The 12,702-nt window shown below is 48.4% G+C and overlaps 1 protein-coding gene across 8 annotated transcripts in view; it reads left to right on the top strand.

Moving 5' to 3' along the window:
• The window catches only part of EDRF1 (erythroid differentiation regulatory factor 1), a 37,818-nt gene that overhangs the window by 16,659 nt on the left and 8,457 nt on the right, over positions 1 to 12,702 (top strand). For 4 of the 8 annotated variants that reach the window (XM_051833494.2, XM_051833491.2, XM_051833490.2 and 1 more), the window contains 10 exons: positions 803 to 874; positions 1,125 to 1,275; positions 3,491 to 3,679; positions 3,984 to 4,184; positions 4,527 to 4,625; positions 5,793 to 6,011; positions 7,673 to 7,896; positions 9,418 to 9,576; positions 9,736 to 9,885; positions 11,532 to 11,685. In XM_051833494.2, coding sequence (XP_051689454.2) covers positions 803 to 874; positions 1,125 to 1,275; positions 3,491 to 3,679; positions 3,984 to 4,184; positions 4,527 to 4,625; positions 5,793 to 6,011; positions 7,673 to 7,896; positions 9,418 to 9,576; positions 9,736 to 9,885; positions 11,532 to 11,685 — 1,618 coding nt within the window. The remainder of the gene's footprint in view (positions 1 to 802; positions 875 to 1,124; positions 1,276 to 3,490; positions 3,680 to 3,983; positions 4,185 to 4,526; positions 4,626 to 5,792; positions 6,012 to 7,672; positions 7,897 to 9,417; positions 9,577 to 9,735; positions 9,886 to 11,531; positions 11,686 to 12,702) is intronic. The other 4 variants (XM_051833496.2, XM_051833495.2, XM_051833493.2 and 1 more) reach the window with 1 other exon arrangement.

Below are 12,702 nucleotides of genomic sequence, written 5' to 3'. Positions count from 1 at the left end.
CGTGGGGGCTTTTTGGTGATTGAGATGGGTGGTGTGTTGGTCAGCGCACTCCTCACAAAAGCAGCCCTTGGTGCTGGTGTCCAGAGCAATTGCTGTACTCACAGAAACAGGTCTTTGGTCAGCATTCCTCATCCATTGTGGAGAACGCGGTGCACCGGCGGCAGTAGAGGTCCCGACGTCCCCGCCCCCCCCCACTAGTTGCTGGGTCCTAGACACTCAGCCATCCGTGTGAGTCCCCGCTCTGTGAAAGGAAAGCAGTGACTCGGGCCTCCCAGGACTCGGCAGAACGGAGTGCTTAGCAGAGGCCTTGCAGTAATGCCGCTTGGAGGGTGGGGGTTATTAACTGGTTTTGCTCCTTAATTAGGCAAATAAATTAAACAGTGAGATCATGAGTGATATGTGTTAACTTACTGCTAAATTGATGATACTGTTAATTGTGTGTTGCCAAGTACTGGGACTAATTAGGGGAGTTACACTGACCTGTTAGATTTGATAGTACATTTGTTTAAAACATTACTACTATTTGTGGTTTTTGTCATAATAGAATTGGTTTTAGAATTAGTACTTAAAGCAGCATACGCCAGGTGATGTCTTCGTTGGGTGAGATTTCCGTGGATGGTGTTGGCAGCTGTTTGCTGTGTAACAAACTGTCCCTTAACCTTCGCGTCAGACCCGTCACTGAGCTCGGTGCAGAAGCACATCTCTGCATTGCTGGGCTGAGAGTGTTAGTCCTCCCCAGGACGTGCGCGCTGTGGGACCTGTTGTTCTGGGAGAACTCTAACCACTCTGTTTGTTTCTGAAGCCCAGTTGTGCGTTCCCGGTTTGCCATGACACAGAAGAGCGCTGCCGGCTCGTCCTCAGCTACGTTCTGGAGGTGAGCGCTTGGTCTTCCCTGTCCAGTACAGTTTGCTCCTGACACGTAAATGGCAGTTTCCCTGTGGTAACGTAAAGTAGAAATCAAATCAATTCGTCCCAGATCTTTCAAATCAGATGTGCTTTTTAAAAGTCTGTTTCCAAAATAGAAATTCTCCTAAATGTATTCAGTAGTCCAGATACTGCCTTATATTTAGTTTTCAGTTGACCTTCAGTTAAGTGTATAGTAAATGTTTTTCCTTTTTTTAAAGGGTTTAAAATCTGTAGATAGCAGCATCAAAAAAGAAAGTGACCTTCCGGCAGCTGACCCCAGCACCCCAATCCCGTTAAAATATGAAGACGAATCCTCAAGGGGGGGTCCTGAGGGGCTAGAGAAGCAGATGGCCTTGTTTTTGGACAAAAGTAAGTTGAATGGATGTGCAAATAAGGCCTTCGATAGAATAATAACACTAATGCTTTATCAACAGCAGACTTTTGCCAATTAAGGCACCCATTGAAAGGAGTTGAGGGAAGGACATCATTGAATGGGCAGTAGGGGGGATGTATCCTTTCGTTCAGTAGCAAAAAAGGCAGGATAATTTTGATCTTTCGTCCGTATTTCTAACAAGAACATGAGGAACCTGTATCTTCCCAGTACCCTCCGGGAGGGGTCACTGCCGTCAGCAGTCAGGAGGCAAACTTCTCCTAAGAAATCGCTGCTTTGGTTAAAGCAGTGGAGTGTTACAGGCACAGACAAAGCAGCCGACTGCCTCGCTTCAAATCGTGGCTTTGTTCTCTCAAACTGGAGATGGTCATAGAGCCTGCTGTGATGGGCAGATAGAAGGACGGAAGAGTTAATACTCGGGAGTGCTGGCCGGCGCCGCGGCTCACTAGGCTAATCCTCCGCCTGCAGCGCCGGTACCCCAGGGCTCTAGTCCTGGTCGGGGTGCCAGTTCTGTCCCGGTTGCTCCTCTTCCAGGCCAGCTCTCTGCTGTGGCCCGGGAGGGCAGTGGAGGATGGCCCAAGTGCTTGGGCTCTGCACCCCATGGGAGACCAGGAGGAAGCACCTGGCTCCTGGCTTCAAATTGGCGCAGCACCAGCGGTAGCGGCCATTTGGGGGGTGAATAACAGAAGGAAGACCTTTCTCTCTGTCTGTCTCTCTCACTAACTCTGCCTGTCCCCCCCAAAAAATACACACACACACACACACACACACACACACTCAGGAGTGCTTAGCTGCGTGTCCGTGGTCAGTCCTGTCGAGGCACTGGCTGCTGTCCCATAGTCTAGCGAGCTGGAAGTGTCACTGTTGACCACTGTCCCTCAGCGCTCCCTGAAGAATTTGTGCTCTGTGGAGTCCCAAGTGTTAAGTTTCTTCTTTATTTTAATCTAAGTTGTATTTTTTCCAGCTTATTCTGTCCCCCCCCCCCCCCCCGGTCAGTTTGAATTGTTTAAAACACTTTTCTGGACGCCTGTGTTTGAAGTATCAGTTGCTTTCTGCACCTTTCAACTTTTCATGAACATAAGAGTTGGGGTGGGGAGGGTGGGAATAGGTTTCTCTTGCCAGCATTTATGTGGCATTTGTTGTATACTCTCCTGGGACTTTTGCTGTTTTTGCTGAAATGCCTTTTTTCTTTTTTTTTCCTCTCTCTTTCCTCTGCTAAGTTAAATCCTTCTCAAGTTCAGAATCTCCAGGCTTGCCTCTCTCCCAGAGTTAGTGATTCCCTGGGCACTGTGTCCTGCGGGCGCCTGTGTTCAGTGGGTGTACCCTGCACACAACCACAGTTGAGCAAGACCTTCACCTGAGTCCTCTGTAGGTCGCTCACAAAGCCTCTCACAGATAACACTTGGAGCAGCAGGGAAGAAATACGTGCACACGTTAAACCCGAGGAGAGACTAGGAACCTGTCCTTGCCCTGGGGTTCTCAGCTGTCCAGCTGGTGACAGCGTGAGAAATCTTAGAGCTAGGGAGAGATGAGTAGCTGTTCTTTGTGGAGTAGCGTGTTCCACGGCGGTTTGTTCTCTGTAGTCATGCTCACTGTATTTTGTGGTGTTTACATTACAAAGGAGAGAAGCCACGTAACTTCCATGTCTCTGCCTGGCTTGGTCCTTGACGCAGAGGTGCCCGTCTGGTGAATGAGAAAGGTAGCGATGGGTTGATTTTTAAATAGAGTGTTCTGCTGCAGCGGACAGGAAGCCCCGTGGGGAGATGGGAGAGAGCAGCAGTGGTGATGTGAGCTGTGGGTGGCACGCCTGAAGTATAGGGAAGACTGCACAGTGAGGCGTAGGGAGTATTCTAGGAAGCTTAGACTTACGTGGTGAAGACAGACTTTGACCCCGAATAAAGCTGTACTGTAGGGACAGGTTGACGGCTAGACTGGAGTGAGGAAGCAGGTGACAGTCATGCACTTGGCCACGTCAGGGACCCACAAGAGAGGGACAGGGTTGATGACCACAGGGAAACGTGAAGCCTTGGAACTCCCAAGCAAGTCTAAGCACCACTGTTCCTCCGTCGTGTCTGAGCGGTGAAGGGCAGTATTTAGCAGTAGAGCCTACGTGTGCAGTGTTCCTGTGGACGAGCAGTTGCTGTTGAGAGACATTTAAATAAAATATGCTGCCTTTTCTCTCCCCTGTCATAGTGGGCTCCCTGCAGAAGGGTAACTATTCCAGTCAGTCTGGAATGATCCCTGGTTCTTGGCAACATAAAATGAAGCTTCAGCTGATTCTCAAGTCGTCAAAGGCCTATTACGTGTTGTCTGATGCGGCCATGAGCCTTCAGAAGTATGGAAGAGCGCTCCGCTACATCAAACTGGCTTTGCAGAGCCACGGTAAGCGCCGCCCCCGGGGAGGTGCCGTGGGCACTGGGAGGGGAGAAGGTGGCCTCAGAATCGCAGGGAGATTCTCTCCTACCTAAATCTCACAAAATTCAGTTTTAAAAAGACTTCTGATCCTTGTGTTTTCTGCTCGGGGTGATTTAACATTTCTTCATTGTGAAATACGTGAAGCCAGTGTGTTCCAGACAGATAAACTCGGACTGGCCGCGGTGGCTGGAGCGTTGAGCTGGACTGAGCGTGCAGCGTGCCGCGTGTGGCGTGCCGCGTGCTGTGCTTGCCTGACCTGCGCTTTCCACAGACACTTACTGCTGCCTCTGCACCAACGTGCTCTCTGAAGTGCTGCTGTTTCTCTCCCAATACCTGACGCTCTGTGGGGACATCCAGCTAATGCTGGCCCAGAACGCCAGTAACCGCGCAGCCCACCTGGAGGAGTTCCATTACCAGACGAAGGAAGACCAGGAGATTCTGCACAGCCTTCACAGAGAGTCCAGCTGCCAAGGTGGGCCAGAGACGCGCGTGGGCTGCTGCCACCCAGCTCACGCGTGTGTTCATGCCCAGAGAAGGCAGGAGCTTTCTTAGTTTGACATTGTTCTGCTTTGTCTCTTTCTCTTAATTTTAAAAATGAGCTTGATCTTAGAACTGACTGTCAAATCTGAAGACAGTCGTGTTGACCTTGACTCTCCGTTCCTGAGGTTTTTCTAGATAACGATTTAGTCAGTTCACCAGGCCATGGATGTTTTTCTCTGGAGAAAGAACAGCAGTTGGTGAAAGTGGACTGAATGAGTGCTGAATGTTTAAGGGGGCTGGGATGAGGCAGTCACCATTTTTAATTGGTTCATAGCGCCCTTAAAGACTGTATGTCTGGAGCATTCAGATTTAGAATGGGAACGAGGGCAGTTCTACCCAGACCAGCAGTGTCCTCCCTCGTCGTCTCACACAGGTACGTAGGCAGGACACTGCCATCAGGGAGTAAAGGAGATGTTTCTGTGTATCAGGGACCTGTGTGTTCTCTGAGAATGTTGAGACACTGGATGTCCCCTCCAGAAGGTCTTGGATAGTTCGTAGCTGGAGGAGTACAGGCAAGGAGGGGAAATGTGATATTGCGTATGTTTTGCCTGCTTTTCTTTCTCTATCTTAAACGATCATTTTATTTTAATAGACAGAGTGGGAAATGCTTAGTTTTTACCTTTCTTATAGTCATTTCAATTAAAATACTTGATGGAGGAGGAGGAGGATTTTTCCCCATATATTTGAATGTTATCAACAGGAGTGCCACGTTTCCTCCCCTCAGATGTGGGGTCCTGTACGTAACTTCCTCAGTCCCCACTAGATGGCATTTTTAAGACTTTGAGGTCTTATCTAGCAGCTTCCTCAGGGACTTAAACTGAACATTGACGTTTTATTTCCGAAACTGTCTCCATTAATTTCAAAGAAAGTTTACTTGGCCCAGACATCTGACCTGTCAGTTAAGCTGCCGTTGGGATGCGTTTGTCCCACATCACAATGCCTGGGTCCAAGTTTCAGCTCTACTCTGGATTCTAGCTTCCTGTCGTTACACTCCGTGGGTGACAGCAGGTGATGGTTCAAGTAATTGGGTCCCATATTGAGTCTCCCAATTGGGAGACCCATATTGAGTCCCTTGCTCCTGGCACTGGCCTGGTTCAGTTGAGGTGATCTGGGGAGCGAGCCAGAGGTTTGGAGATTGCTGTCTGTCAGTCTCTCTCTCTCTCTCTCTCTCTCTCTCTCTCTCTCTCTCTCTCTCTCCCTCTCTCCCTTCCTCCCTCCCTCCCTCCCTCCCTCCCTCCCTCCCTCCCTCCCTCCCTCAGTGTGGCAGATGGGAGTGGCTTTACTTTATATCAGTGGACAGCTTTTTAAATCTGTACAGTAAACAAGCGTGCCTGGAAAAATCTGGGTGATGGAAATTATTTTCATATTTATAGAAAGGAAAATATTTCCTTTAATCAAACATTAATGCCCAAGAAAATGCAGTCTTGTAAGTAGGGATTGTTGTTTTCAAAGTTGAGCTTTAGATGACCAGTTTCACGTGACATGCTGAGGAAGAGGGATTCACTAGGCTCGTGTTGATATTTGCTTTTTCTCTTTGAAGGATTTGCGTGGGCTACCGATTTGTCTACAGACTTGGAAAGTCAGCTTTCAGTTAGCTGTAAATGTTATGAGGCTGCTAATGAAATCTTGCAATTTAGTGACTTAAAAAACCAAAATCCAGAGCACTATGTACAAGTGTTGAAGAGAATGGGCAACATCAGAAATGAAATAGGTGTATTTTATATGAACCAGGCTGCTGCATTACAGAGTGAGAGAGTAGGTGAGTATGTTTCTGGATTCTTCCTTTTATTGCATGTTTCAGAAAATTAGAAAGTCATGTTGATTTCGTACAGGTCAAGCAAAGAACTGTAACACTTGCCTTTTTTTGTGTTAGAGAATCAGTGTTAAATTCTCAAGAAGTAAAATTAGGAAAAAATCCATTGTCTTCCCTTTGTGACCCATCATTTGAGTGTTTCCATTCCCACTTCCGTGCTTCCTCTGGTCAGTCAGAGGCAGATGGACAGCCAGCCTGTGCCAGGCTCCGTGTAGGGGTGAGATTGGCTGCGACATAGTCCCCCTTGTACTTGGGAAGCCAGAAAGGAGCACAGCTCTCTGAGAAGTGCTGTAGAGAAGTCCAAGCGCCGTCAGTAGGAGAGTGGTGGAGGAGGTGCTCACTGAGGTTGGAGGGTTCCTGGGAGACTTCTGGGAAAAAGATGCATTGATCAGGCTGGGGAGGCAGCAGGAAACCTTGTGTGGGTCAGGCAGGCAGGGGTGACGTATCAGGTGGCTTGAGATACGCATGGGACGTTGTGTGAGTCGATAGTTGATTGGCAGTGTGCTTAGAGCAGATGGAGAGCCGTTCTCACAAGGGCGAGAGTTGGAGTTGTGAGACCAGAGAAGACGGAAAGGCTGGACATGTAGCCTGTTGATTGTGAGTTGTGCTTGGCCTCGGGCTGCAGGCGACACCCCCAGAGCTTATTGCTAGTGAGAGCTTGTGCCTTTAAGTGTCTTCCAAAAGAGGAAGTCACCAAGAGGGTGTGGGAAGTGGCAGTTAGGAACCTACAAGAACCAGATAAAACGCGATCGTAACCTCTTAAAACTCCAGCCAACGGTGCATTGCTCCTGGTTTTGTCTGCCTGTTTTAGTAGCAGTTAGTACTGAGGAGGGCGCTTCTGGAGTCTGCTGGGGCTGCATTAACAAGTGCTACAGACGGGGTCCCTTAAACCGGAGAGATGTGTTGTCTCACAGTCCTGCAGGCTGGAAGTCCATGACCAGTGTGCTGGCAGGGCTGGGTTCTTCTGAGGCCTCCCTCCTTGTCTTCTCGTGGTCTTCCTCTGTGCACGCCCCTTGTCTCCTTAGGACATCAGTGATGCCAGACTAGAGCTGCACTCTTAGGATTTCACTTAAACCTAATTACTGGGGCCGATGTGTGCAGTTGGATTAAGCCATTGTTTCTGATACTGGCATCCCATGTGAGCCCGGGTTTGAATCACAGCTGTTCCATTTCCAGGCCTGCTCCCTGCTAGTGTGCCTGGGAAAGCAGTGGGTGATGGTCCACTAAGCCTCCCATGTGGGAGACCCAGATGGAGCTCCTGACCCCTGGCTTCAAACCTGGCCCAGCCTAGGCAGTTGTGGTCATTTATGAAGTGAACCTGGGGTGTGGAAGATCTCTCTGTGTCACTCTGCCTTTCATACAAATAAATTAGTCAAGAATAACTTAATTGCCTCTTGAAGGGCTGTATCCTAAAAACAGTCATGTTCTGAGGTGCTGGGATTAGAGCTCAGTGTAGGACTGCAGGGGACACACCCGCCTCCGCGGTGGTCAGGATGGGTGGTATGGCTGCCTCCCCCAGGACGCCTGTCCCTGCCGTCGTCTGGAGGCAGTGGTGGGGTTTGCACTGATGACTGCTCATGCACTTGTTTTCTTTCTTTCCTTGCAAGTGAGCAAATCTGTGTCCGCTGCAGAGCAACAGTTGTGGAAAAAAAGCTTTTCTTGTTTTGAAAAGGGGATTCACAACTTTGAGTCGATCGGTGATGCTACCAACGCTGCCCTCCTGCTGTGCAACACGGGGAGACTCATGCGAATCTGTGCCCAGGCTCACTGTGGTGCAGGCGACGAGTTCAAGCGTGAATTCTCACCCGAAGAAGGCTTGTATTACAATAAGGTGACGTGTCTGCTCGGCCGGCCACTCCTCCACTACGTACTGTGAAACTAAAAATAGTTCCGCTGTGCTGAAGGCATAGGGGCAGACAGATCATTAACACACTTAGAGACGCCTGAGAACAGTGAGAAGGTGGTGTTGCAGACGGCGTAATGAATTGTTAGGAAGCAGAGCTTCCAGTGACTTGTGTCGATGCAGCCAGAGTCAGTGTCAGGTGGATTAAAGGCTGGCGTGGAGAAAGCACCACAGTAAAAGTCCCCACAGAAAGTGCAGGGACTCGGTTATGTGACGGGGCAGGAGAGCAGCGTGGGTAAAAGATGGGTAAACTGAACGGTGAGAAAATACACAACAGAAAGTAATCCTGAGAGCAGACCACATCTCGGGGTGACAGTTATCCATGACACACTGGAGGTGAATTTACCTTTATATATAAAGAATTAAAAAGTTCTTGAAAATAAATCCGGTAGGGAAAAGGGCAAATAACCTACAACAGGAAATTCATTATAAAGGTAAATGGTTAATGTGTATATACAGGGGCAGGCATGGTGGCGCACTGGGTTAATCCTCCGCCGGCATCCCTTATTGGTGCTGGGTTCTAGTCCCGGTTGCTCCTCTTCCAGGCCAGCTCTCTGCTGTGACCCGGGAGAGCAGTGGAGGATGGCCCAAGTGCTTGGGCACTGCACCCGCATGGGAGACCAGGAGAAGCACCAGGCTCCTGGCTTCAGATCGGTGCAGCATGCTGGCCGTAGCGGCTATTTGGGGAATGAACCAACAGAAGGAAGCCCTTTCTCTCCGTCTCTCTCTCTCTTTCTCATTATAACTCTACCTGTCAAATAAATAAAAATCTTTTTAAAGAATCTATGTACATAATAAAACTTTCAAAATTTAAATTTACATGACTTTAAAATTTGACTTTCCTTTATCAGATTGATAAATTTTTTTGGCAAAAGATGACATCCACTCTTGGGAGGGCACAAGGAAAGAAATGGTCATGTAATGAAATATTTTGAAGCTGTGTATATTTAAATGAATTAGTGTTAAAAGTGACTGTTTTTTGCTTTTCAAGTTTATATATATGCAGAAAAAAAGAATGAATAATTGCATACCCGAAATGTAGAAATTATTGCCAGGTGATGGCATTAAGTGTGGTTTTGTTTAGATACAGTGGCTGTGTATTTTAGGATGGGGATGACAGAACCAGGGGACTTGTTTTTATAGTAAAATTGGGCAGATTTCTTGTTCAGGATGTAATTTGAGAATTACTTTCTTTCTCATTAGTCATATGCACAACTTTGATTTAGAGGGAAGAACAGTGAGCTGTACCTGCACGCATCGGCGCGAGGCGGAAGGCAGTGCTGCAGGACGGCTCACCCCGGGCTGCAGATGGGGACGCGCAGTTCATGACGCTGTCCCCTCTGTGTTCTCCACAATTAAATTAGCATCTGGATAGACTTGAAGTATGTTGTGTTCTAATGTGGTACATTTAGACTGAGTCAAAAATGCATACTTTGCCCTCTGTTGCAGGCTGTTGATTATTATTTGAAAGCTCTGAGGTCTTTGGGAACACGAGACATACACCCCGCTGTTTGGGACTCCGTGCACTGGGAATTGTCTACTACTTACTTCACCATGGCAACTCTGCAGCAGGATTACGCTCCCTTGTCCAGAAAAGCTCAGGAGCAGGTAACGTCTTTGCTGGATTAAAATAAGTCTGCAGCCTTAGTTATGCCTTTAGCACTTTAGCAAATACTCAGCATCTGTTACCGGCTTCTCCTTGAGAAGCAGTGTGTACACATTTTAACAATTCTTGTATTACCAGCTTGTTCCTATTTTTCCCATCAGATCGAGAAAGAAGTGAGTGAGGCCATGATGAAGTCCCTGAAGTACTGCGACGCTGACCTGCCGTCCGCCCGGCAGCCTCTCTGTCAGTATCGAGCTGCGACCATCCACCACAGGCTGGCTTCCATGTACCACAGTTGTCTGAGGAATCAGGTACTGTCACCCTGGCTGCGGCCAGTGTCGCGGGGGTTTGCTCACGTTCTCACGGATTTCAAGACCACGGAGGCCAGTTAGCTGCTGTAGGGTGTGTTTTTCTTCTCACCTCTGTGTATTTTTCTCTGTGGTGATTGGTTGATTCTTAGTTTGCAAAATTAGATATTGTGCTTGGGTGTGTTATTTAGACTTTTTTTTTTTTTTTAAGATAATGGGTTTATAGGACTGGTCTCCATCTTACTGTGAAATAGAATGTGCACATAAAAGTAGATAGAAAACATACGTGGGGGCCGACGCTGTGGCATAATGGATAAAGCCGCCACCTGCAGTGCCAGCATCCCATATGGCACAGGTTCGAGTCCCAGCTATTCCACTTCCACTCCAGCTCTCTGCTATGGCTTGGGAAAGCAGTAGAAGATGGCCCAAGTCTTTAGCCCTCTGTACCTTCCTGGGAAACCCAGATGAAGCTCCAGGCACCAGGCTCAGGATTGGCTCAGCTCTGGCCATTGTGGCCATTCGGGGAGTGAACCAGCAGATGGAAGACTTTCTTTCTCTGCCTCTGCTTCTTTGTTAATTCTGCCTTTCAAGTAAATAGATAAATCTTTAATGAAAGAGAAGAAAATATATGTGGCACAAAATGCAGCTTAAGGAGTAACAAGAGGGAACCCCACATTCCTCTCCTGGAAGTTGAGGGTAGGCCTGGTGCTGTGGAGAGCCCCGTGTTCCCCTGCCTCTGTGTCCCTGGATAGCCAACCTGGATTAACTGCCATCCTGGGTTTTCTGCTGTGTTCAGACTTTCTGTGTGTTTTACCACTTGAACGTGTCTGTCTTCACCTCACGCTTTGTGGCTCAGATCTCTCGTGTGTGCTGTGTGTGGCTTGTTGCCTTCGTGTCGCATGGTTTTGGGTTCATCCATGTTTGCGTGTAGGTGTTCATTTTCTCGGCTCGGTGGTGTTCATTACATGAATATATCATAGTTACTCAGTCATTCTGTGATTACCAAGATGCTGATTATTCCAGTTTAGTGCTGTAAGGAATAATCTACCATCAGCTGCATGAATCCTGCTGCTCAAGCGTGTTTCATGGGAAGAATTTGGGGCCCAGGCAGAAGGTGCCTCCATTTACAGAGATGGCTTTGCTCCTGCTAAGGAGTCTTATACCCAGTTTCTCAGTGGGGATTTTTATGTTTGTTTTGTTGGTCTCCCTGTCTCGGCTTGGTGCCAGAACAAAGTATCTTACGGTGCCTGGGTTGCCCTTACGCTGAGAGGGTGTTGTCCTTTGAAGTCCAGCCTAATCTGGAGAATTTCTCTCCCCTGCTACCAGAGGCCCCCAGCCAGAACTCCAGTTTGCTCAGATGGCCCAACGTCCTCCTGCAGAAGCAAGCGTTAGGGTGCCAGTGCAGGTCACGGGGCAGGGCTGGTCTGCAGCAGGTCGCTGGGACAGCTGACACAACGTGCAGAAGAATGGAGCTGGACTCTGCCTCACATCATAGCCAAGTGAAGTGAGAATGGAGCCAGGACTTGAAGCAGCAACACTTGCGGGGAAGAAAAGACCACAGCTCACCTCGGGATCCAGTCGGACAACTAGATCAGTGTTTTTGTGGGCCCAGGCATTGGGGTTTGCTCTCACCGTGTTTCTGGTTCCAGGTTGGCGACGAGCACCTGAGGAAGCAGCACCGGGTGCTGGCGGATCTCCACTACAGCAAAGCTGTGAAGCTTTTCCAGCTTCTCAAAGATGCCCCGTGCGAACTGCTCCGAGTCCAGCTGGAAAGAGTGGCATTTGCAGAGTTCCAGATGGCTGGTAAGTGTTGCCCTTCGACCCTCAGGTGTGTGGGCTGTCTTAGAGCGAGGCAGACCGGAGGCTGTCTCTTGGATGTAAGTAGAGTTGTTTGCAGTGGGCCAATAGCTAGTGTCTTTGGGTATGGACCGGGAGAAGTGTCTACACTTTTTAAGAGTGCTTTTTAAAGCTCAGAGAAATGCATTAGATTAAATTTAATCAGTAGAAATGCTGAAATACAACCATGACTCCTTCGAGTCGTGTGAAAGCAATTTTGACAGGCCAGTGTAGGCAATTAAAGATTCAAACGAGCCTAGGAAACTTGGGGGTGGGAGTCAGCAGCAAGGAGGGGAGGTGCCCACTGACTCCTTTAAGCAGAGCAGGTGCTCGGCAGTCTGGCAGCAGTCAGGATAGACGGGGGCGGGAAGGGGAAAGGGAGAAGGCTCGGGCTGTTGCTGCTCGGGCCGGGGCCGGGCAGACGTGCCAGCCACTTCATGCTTCCCTGTTAAGTTCTCTACTCCTCACTTTGGAGAAGAATCTCCTGTGTGTGGTAAACAGACAAGAAATGATTTGAAGTACAGTGATTCGTTGGATTGCATTTTAGTTTTTTTCTTCTAAAAAGTAAAATACGTGTAACTCTGTAAATACAGGCCTTAGTTTGTGTAGAGGCACAGCAGCCCTGGAAGACTGTACCCCAAACTGATGGAATTGTTGCCTCTGATCAGGGAACCTGGGAGGCCAGGAGGGGTTCACTGTGTGCTCATTTGAACTTTCTAGACTTGGGGAGTGTTAGCTATTCTGAACAGTTTCTGGAAGTACTTACTAGAATTACTTTGTTTTTCACTGGTACACAGTGCCTGCCTAGGTGTGTGGGATAATCAGCGGGATAAGAAGCTCCTTCTGGCTGTGGGGGTGGGGTGGTCTTTTTTTCACTGTATCTTTTGAATTTCCTGCTGTATTTGTGCTTCTTAGAATGAGAAGTCATCATTTTTAGGAAAAAAAAATAGATGCTGGGGACACAAATGTTAATACTGTTAGCGC

This window comes from Oryctolagus cuniculus, chromosome 15 (assembly GCF_964237555.1).
Source record: "Oryctolagus cuniculus chromosome 15, mOryCun1.1, whole genome shotgun sequence".
Classification (NCBI taxonomy): domain Eukaryota; kingdom Metazoa; phylum Chordata; class Mammalia; order Lagomorpha; family Leporidae; genus Oryctolagus; species Oryctolagus cuniculus.
The sequence above is the reverse complement of the archived record's forward strand: the minus strand, read 5'-3'. Positions and strand labels throughout refer to the sequence as shown.